This window comes from Crocuta crocuta, unplaced genomic scaffold, assembly GCF_008692635.1.
Source record: "Crocuta crocuta isolate KB4526 unplaced genomic scaffold, BGI_CrCroc_1.0 scaffold127, whole genome shotgun sequence".
Lineage (NCBI taxonomy): Eukaryota > Metazoa > Chordata > Mammalia > Carnivora > Hyaenidae > Crocuta > Crocuta crocuta.
In genome coordinates this window covers 2,375,509-2,383,598 of record NW_027532008.1, presented here as the reverse complement: position 1 = coordinate 2,383,598, position 8,090 = coordinate 2,375,509, and the positions used below count along the sequence as shown (strand labels likewise).

Below are 8,090 nucleotides of genomic sequence, written 5' to 3'. Positions count from 1 at the left end.
GGAGGGGAGAGTCTAGGGCTAAAACTGTGTGGCAAGAGGGTTTGGAGGCCATGTGGGAATAGGAGCCAGACAGGTCTGGTTCTGATTCTGCTTCTACTTGCGTGTCCTTAACCTCCCTGAGTCTCAGTTACCACATGCGTAAAATGGAAGAGTACTTCCTTCCTTGTCTTACCCGCAGGACCAGGAAGATTTACTGAGCACAAGGATATGAAAGCGCTTTGAAAACTGACAAGGGCATGCTGAGGGGATTGAGTCATGATAATAATAATGACAATGAATGAGAGGTCACGAGCAGCCTGGAGCCAGACCTTTGGGACTCATGGAAAGGGCAGTGTGAAGTGAGCCTTGGGTAGGGATGGGCACTGCCTTCCCCATGACAGAAGTTCTAGGCTAGCCTCCCTCTTGGAGCTCACCTCAGGAGAGGCGTGGCTTGTTAGACGGTGGTTCAGCCCAGTCCACAGGAGAAACTGAGTCCAAGAGAGGTTGAGAGATTGTTTTAAGCCTCTGAGCCACAGATCCAGCATCAAGAGGCCCATTATGGCCTTGGTCTTCCCCTCCCCAGGATGGGAACAGCTCGGCGCTGGGGCCCAAGAGACCAGGGAAGCAGGAAGCACCCCCTCATCATGGTACAGTGGGAACTAAGGCCCCCCAGGCCCCCATTATCCCTCCTCCTGAGCTAGCCCCTCCCCCCTGCAAGTCCTCCCACATTCCTCCAGGCAACAGGAAACCCCAGCTGCAGCCCAGACTTCAAACAGCTCCTCCCTCTGGGCAGGGGGTGTGGGAGGAAAGGCCAGAGGCCAGAGGGCNGGGGGGGGAGACACACAGAAGGGGCCAGGGTAGGGTTCTTGAGAGCCACACTGCGCATGCGTGTGTGCTTGTGTGTGTGTTTTTCACTGTCAGCTACGTCTGGAGGTAAATGTGTGTCCTTTGGTTTCCCTTGGGCTTGTGGACCCGAGTTATGCGTCTGAGCATATATCAGTGTGGAATTGTTTGTCTGTGGGTGCACAGCCTGGGATCTCACTGACGTCTGTAGGTGACATCACATGTATTGATATGTACGGTTCACAGACCTGCTCAAAGCTATGTCTCCTATTAGTGTGATTCTTTGTGTCCAAAGGGGTATCCCTGTCCTTACTCTCCCCCTCCCATCCTTCCTCTGCATTGGTCCCCAGAGGGTTCATTCTGAAAAGTGAATCTGACTCTGTTACTCCCCTGCTCAAAATCCTGTGTTGTCCCATTGTCCAAGGCTTAGAATCCTAGCCTGAGTGCATGGCAGACGTGACCCATGCCTAGCTGGCTATCTTCATCTTTAGCTACTAATGCCCCTCAAAATTTACACTCCAGTCATACCTACCTAATTGTAACTCCCTGCACGGTCCCATTTCCTGCCTCTTAGCTCACTTAATTCTGTCGAGACTAGAATGTCCTTCTCTTTCTTCTTTACCAAGCAAACTTTTGCTCCTTTTGCAAGTCTCTGGTGAAGCAACACTTCCAGGGAGAAGCCTTCTCTCTGTCCAACTGAGTCCTATTCTCCCACACACCCTTTATTGCCATTTTCAGCCTGAGTCTGTCCCATTCACCTCACTATCATTAAACTATGAGCTCTCTGAGAGCAAGAACTGTGATTTATCTCCCATCCTGTGGTGGGAAGGTCCTGAAGGGGCCCGTCTTCTCACCCCCGGGCAGTTTCCTGGAGCTCTGGGTGTAGTACCCAGAGTGGACACTAGAGAGAGCATGGACATCACTGCAGCACCATCCTGACACTCGTGTGTGTGTGTGTGTGTGTGTGTGTGTGTGTGTGTGTGTGTGTGTGTGTGTGTAAAACAGGGTGTGGGAGAGAACTACTGGATAGTGGGTCCACTCAGCTCAGTTCGGGAACAATAGGATTGAGGATAGACACCCCCAGTAAGTCCTGAAGAAATCCCCCTGATTTCTTCTCTGACTTCTCTCCACAACTCAGGGGCCATGCCCTTGGATTTCTGACCCTCCTACCATTTGCCTCTGATCTTCCAACCTTCTTCTGCCGTGCCTCATCTGCACCCTCATTCCTCCCGTACATAATTATTTGCACTTGACTGATTCGGCCTTGCTCTACCGTACCTCTGAGCCTTTGCACATGCTGTTCCCTCCATGGGAGATGATCTCACCCTTTGGCTGCTTCATTAAGCAGATTTTTCTTTCACATTCTCAAAGAAGTCTCCCTTGGCCTCTAGACTGACCTTACCCCTAAGTCTTGTCATTATTTACTGTTCTGTCTCCCGGACAGGACCAACCTATAAAAGACATCAGTAAATGTGTGCAAAATTAATAAATGACTTGGTTCTTTTAGGAATATAATCCTCAGCATAAGTCTGGGCCTACTCCAGACTCCTAGCTGCACCATGCCCTCCCTGAACTTGACCGTGGGTTAGTATTATAGGTTCCCATGCTGCCCCATCAAATAAGGGAATGTGACACAGTGGGATGCATGAGACTTTGAAGTCAAAGGGCTCAAATCCTGATTCTGCCATCCAGCTGTATGACCTTGGGCAAGTGCTGTAGCCTCAGAGTCTTCATTTCCTCCTTTGTAAAATGGGAATAATCACACTCGACTTCACGGTGAGGATCAAATCAGATGATGCATGTGAAACACCCAGCATTAGTCAATTAGGTGTCCTCCTCCCCCACCATGAACTTGGAAATAAAATTGCCCTCTGAGTCTTAAGCCAGTAAAATCCACACAGCATCACGGAGGAGAAGAGCCAGGTGGGGGAGTGAATGAGGCGAGAGATGGTTTTGTAAACGACTGAAGAGTTTTGTGAACAGTGGAAACCGCAATCAAGGTGACCCGCCTGTAATCTCAGGGAGGCAGGGCGAGGATGTGATTGAAATTGAGAAAACAGAGGCCTAATCAATTGCATTGTGCTCTATCTGAAGGGAACAGAAAGATGCACAGAAAAGGGGGTGCAAAGGACAATTCATTCGGATGCACCAGAGGGAGGGACAGGGAACCAGCAGATATAGGATTCCGGGCTCAGGTATCTCTGGTCTCTGCTGAGGAGCAGTGAGGGCCTGGCAAACGCCAGAAGTTTCGCTACCCTGCTGGGCCTTCACTGAACCTGAATGGGTGTCCATGCACCAGGCATGGCCCCATTGGATAGACAAGAGTATTCTGGTGCTAGGAGAAGACTATAGAGAGCTATAGAGACTAAGAACACCGATTTGGGGGTCAGAGGACCTGGTTCAAGCCCCCACTCTGCAACTTAAAACTATTTACTCCACCGTGCCTCAGTTTCCTTATTAGTAAAATGAAGATACAATAGCCTTCTCCCCATGAGGTGCTGTGAGGATTAAATGACAGCATGCATTTAGCAGGACGCCTGGTATCGGATAAATCATTTGTAAATGCTCGTGACAAAGAGAACTAACATGGCTTGGGCATTTTATTGCCGTTTCACAGATGAGGAAATGGAGGCTTGGAGAGATTAATAACTTGCCCCAAGTCATACAGCTAGTGAGTGGTGGAGGCAAGATTCACACCAGGCACTGAAGCCCCAGAGTTGAGCTCTTATCTGCTTACTCCAGAGCAGGCAGAAAAACGGGGCCTCTAGCTTTGTGCTCAGGCCCTTGTGAGTTGAGTCAGCCAGAGAACGGCTCTCGGGAAGTCATGGCCCCTGTGATTGCGTGTGCAGAGCTAAGTGTCCCACCCCTGTGACCACCTCTCTCAGCAGCCACTTGGCCTCTCCCCACCTTACGGCTCCCATTCAGCAGTCGCCAGCAGCAGTCGCCAGGGTTAAGCACGAGGAATTCCCAGTCTGCAGTGGCCACCTTGTCCCCTTTCCTTATGATGCTCAACTTGAGGGCATTTCCAGGGACTCTTTCTACCAATATCTAGAAGGAGGAGGATCCTCCAATATCTACTTGGGGCCGATAAGATCTCTTCCCAAAGCTCAGCGTCTAGAAAGATCATGGGCCTTGGTATGAGACCCGAGTTCAAGTCCCAGCTCTGTCACATGCACCTGTGTGAACATGGTACGTCATATAACCCCTGAGCCTCTGTTTCCTCATCTGTAAGTGGGGGCTAATCATAGACTCAGACTCAGAACTTGATTCAGTGAAAAGATGGATGTAAACACATCTGGCATGCAGCAGACACTTAATAAGTGAGTTCTTGTTATGACTATGATTTCTCCCAAGTCTGGCTGTGATCTCCTCCGGAACAGAGACAGGTCTTGTTCGTGTTTGTTTTTCTGGGGTCGTGCCTAGCAAAGGGCCCTTCCAGAGTTAATGCTTAGTAATTGCCAGCTGCAGCAGCAATTCCTAGCTCCCAGACTCCATCCTTTCCCCTTAGTAAGCTAGGGGTCAATGATTTCCTGATGGGAGAGGTGGGAACCCTTATTCTCTGTTCCTTTTGTTTCCACTTGGAGGCACATCAGCTGCCAAAGTCTCTCAAATCTGCAGCAAGGGCATGGGACAATTCTTCACTGCACAGGTGCGTGGCGCATTGTATAGCGCCCCTAATCCCTGCCCACTACATGCCTGTAGGATCCCTCGGTCATTGTGTCAAATAAAACTGCCTTCAAACCTCTCCAGAGCCCCCTCACGCAGGCAGAGATGCCTGGAGTGAAATCCAATGAGCTAGACTAGCTCTCAGACCTCTCTCTTCCCCTCCCCTCCCTTCTGTACCACCTTGAGGAACGGCAGAGGGTCCATTGTCTTCCCCATTGCCCCCATCAGAAGAGGACTAAGGTTCTGCTCTTGTGCCTGTGAGGAATGGTGTATCTGCTGAAATCAAGTAAAGAATGAGCAAACCCACTGCACACAGATGGAAAGCCACTTCAGTAATGAAGGGGACATTTGGATCTCCAGTTGCCTATCTTCTGTATCCATCTCTAAATTTGTCCTAAACTCACATGGGGACAAGCATCAGGACTTTTGGGTATCCTAAAACACACTTTAAGTTCCTTGTGTTTAGTAGGCACTAGGGTACTCTCTCACCACCCCCTCCTGCCAGCAGCCAAAGCAGTCACACTCACCTTCCTCTGGCCACCATTTGCCCTAACAGAAGGGATTTTCATGGCTCAAGGATTCATATTATCACTTTTCTTATTTACAAAATCAATAAACACGCACACGATTCAGAGAAGTGGTGAGTCCTCAGCAAGCCTCTCCCTCACCCTGGGCTTGGACCCCAATCCTGGACTCCAGTGTCCACCCAGCAGGAAAGACTTTCCCTGTCTTTGCAACTTATAGACACAAGAGAACTGAGTTGAAGGTGAATTCACGGTGGGATGACAGGATTTTAAAAAGCAGGAATAGGAGGTAAGTTAGGGAAAGGACATACAGTTTTATAAATAACTAGACAAAGTCTAAGCATTCCTTTTGGGGGAGAGGTGGGAAGAGAGCCTAAAGGTAGGGGTCTAAGTTGGAAGGGGAGAAACAGTGCTTGGGGCCAGAGTGAGGGATGATCTCTGAGCCTTGATTTACCCCATCTTTAAAATGAGTACGTTGTCCTAGATGGTGTCAGGGCAACCTGCTTGCTCTGACCTGCTAGGCCTCTGTAGGGGTCTGAGCCCTAGGGCTTTGGGACCAGAGCCCTAGGGATTGGAAGGGATTGGTGGGCACCCCAGAAAGGCGACTGATGCTCAAATAGGCTATGTCTGATCCCCAGGCTGGTACTGGGGTTCCGTGGAGGTGAAGTAGTCCTCAAGGAAGGCCTGCAGGTACTCGAAGGTAGGCCTCTCCTCCGGGTCCAGACGCCAGGTCTGCTCCATGGCCTCGTACAGGGATGCCGGGCAGCCTGGGGGGCACGGCATGTGGTAACCATGCTCCACCTGTTCCAACACTTCCCGGTTGTTCATGCCTAGGGGGTGGGGCTCCGTTAGTCAGGGTATTTAGCCCCTCCCAAAGAGGCAGCCAGGAGGAAGCCCTTCCTGTGATCACCCACCGTTCAACCCTCCCACCCCAGCAAACCTGGGTAGGGAACTCGGCCCTTGCTGATGAGTTCAGTGAGCAGGATCCCAAAGGACCACACATCTGACTTGATGGTGAATTTGCCAAAGAGAGCAGCCTCTGGGGCTGTCCACTTGATGGGGAACTTGGCCCCTGGAGAGATTGGGAGAGAAGGGAGAGTTATTGAGGGGGTCCCTGAGAACAGCTGAATTAAGAGAATGGTGTGTAGAGGCGCCTGGCTGGCTCAGTTGAAAGAGCATGCGACTTTTGATCTTGGGGTATGAGTTTGAGCGCCACATTGGGTGAAAAGGTTATTTAAATAAACTTAAAAAAATTTTTTAAACTTTTTTACTTATTATTGAGAGACAGAGAGAGACAGGGCATGAGCATGGGAAGGGCAGAGAGAGGAGGAGACACAGAATCTGAAGGAGGCTCCAGGCTCTGAGCTGTCAGCACAGAACCCAATGCGAGGCTCAAACTCACAAACCGTGAGATCATGACGTGAGCCGAAGTTGGAAGCTTAACCAACTGAGCCACCCAGGTGCCTCTAAATAAACTTTTAAAAGAGAGAGAGAAATAATGTTGTGTTTAGGATTGGGGGCTCTAAATAGAGAGGTCTCTGAGCATTACAGAAAGGACCTGGTATGTAGCCAGCATTTACTATGTATCTAGTATAGTATTGAGCACTTTACAAACATTGTAATAATTCTCATAATAATAAAAGCTAACACTTGTATGGCCTTTACTACATACCTGGTACTATTTTTGTTTGTTTGTTTTAAAGTTTTTATTTACTTAAGTAATCTCTACATCCAACATGGGGCTCAACCTCATGACCCCGAAATTAACAGTCACGCGTTCTTCCATCTGAACCGCCAGGCATCCTTGTCAGGCACTGTTTTAAGGTGATTTACATGCATTAACTCATCTAGCCCTCACAAAAAAAACCTATGAGGTAGATACTAATTATCCCCATTGTACAGATTTAGAAAAGGAGGCGATGAGTAGTTAAGTAACTTGCCCAGGTCATATAGCTTACAAGTGACTAGGATTCATTCCCAGGCATTCTGGTTACAGAGTTTCTATCATTACACTCTATTGTCTTTCACTTGAGAATTACAGTAGTGCCTGACATACATCTGTTGACTTGCTGTTGTCTGAATATTTTCATTTTATAAATGAGAGAAAAATAGCTCACAGAGATTAGGTGACTTGCCCAAGGCCACTTGGCTGGTAAACAGAGGAGCTGGGATTTGAACTCAGAGTTGCTTCTTATACTACATCAGGATGGGAGTACCGGGGATAGCCTGGGAGTTGGGGAGGGGGGGGGGCGAATTCCTGTGTATGTGTATGCCTTGCGGCATCCCCTTGGTATAATAGGGAGCTCTTGAAAGGTGAGGAGAGACAGGGTACCTTGCCGGGGATTGTACTCATTATCCTCAATGAGACGGGCCAGCCCAAAGTCAGCGATCTTGCACACCAGCCGTTCCCCAACAAGGATGTTGGCTGCCCTCAGGTCGCGGTGAATATAGTTCATGCGCTCCATGTAGGCCATGCCCTCAGCNGGCAAGGTATGGAGAGATGGGAACACCATGGCTTGTGTGAGAGATCATTTGAAAAACCCACTTTCCAGATGAGGAGACTGAGGCAAAGAGATGGGCAGTGTCGTGCCTCAGGTGGCACAGATGATCCAGTGGATGGGACTGTACTTCCAGGGGTAGAGTAGGTGTTTGAGGGCACAAGGATTTGTGGAAAGTTAATAGGGGCGGAGTCTGAGAGAAAGGCTGCTGTTCCAGTTTACCTGGGCTGCCATGTCCACCAACTGGGGCAGTGCCAAATTCTGGCCCTCCCGGTCCTTCAGGAACTCCAGCAAGCTACCTGAGGAAAGGAACTCAGAAAATCAGCCGCAAAAGACTACCCGCTCCAGGCGGCCCCGCCCCTGTCCGATCCGCTCTCACAGCGCTGGGCCCCGCCCCGTTCCCAGCCCTCTCTCTTAGATCCGTCCGCACTCAGCATCCCTCACAGGTCTCGCCCAGGCCCGGGTCCCACAGACACCCAGACTCTGCCAACAGCTCACTTCGTGTCCTCCTCGGTCCCCCTAGACACGCCCCACTCGACCCCGCCCCAGACCCTGCCTCTTCACAGATTCGCTCTTTACT

The 8,090-nt window shown here is 50.0% G+C and overlaps 1 protein-coding gene across 1 annotated transcript in view; it reads right to left on the bottom strand.

Moving 5' to 3' along the window:
* Positions 1-5,067: 5,067 nt before the first annotated feature.
* The window catches only part of FGR (FGR proto-oncogene, Src family tyrosine kinase), a 14,041-nt gene continuing 11,018 nt past the window's right edge, over positions 5,068-8,090 (bottom strand). The window contains exons 10-13 of the mRNA XM_077775704.1: positions 7,731-7,809; positions 7,345-7,496; positions 5,953-6,084; positions 5,068-5,842 (exon numbers count right to left, since the gene is read on the bottom strand). Coding sequence (XP_077631830.1) covers positions 5,634-5,842; positions 5,953-6,084; positions 7,345-7,496; positions 7,731-7,809 — 572 coding nt within the window. The 3' untranslated portion in view covers positions 5,068-5,633. The remainder of the gene's footprint in view (positions 5,843-5,952; positions 6,085-7,344; positions 7,497-7,730; positions 7,810-8,090) is intronic.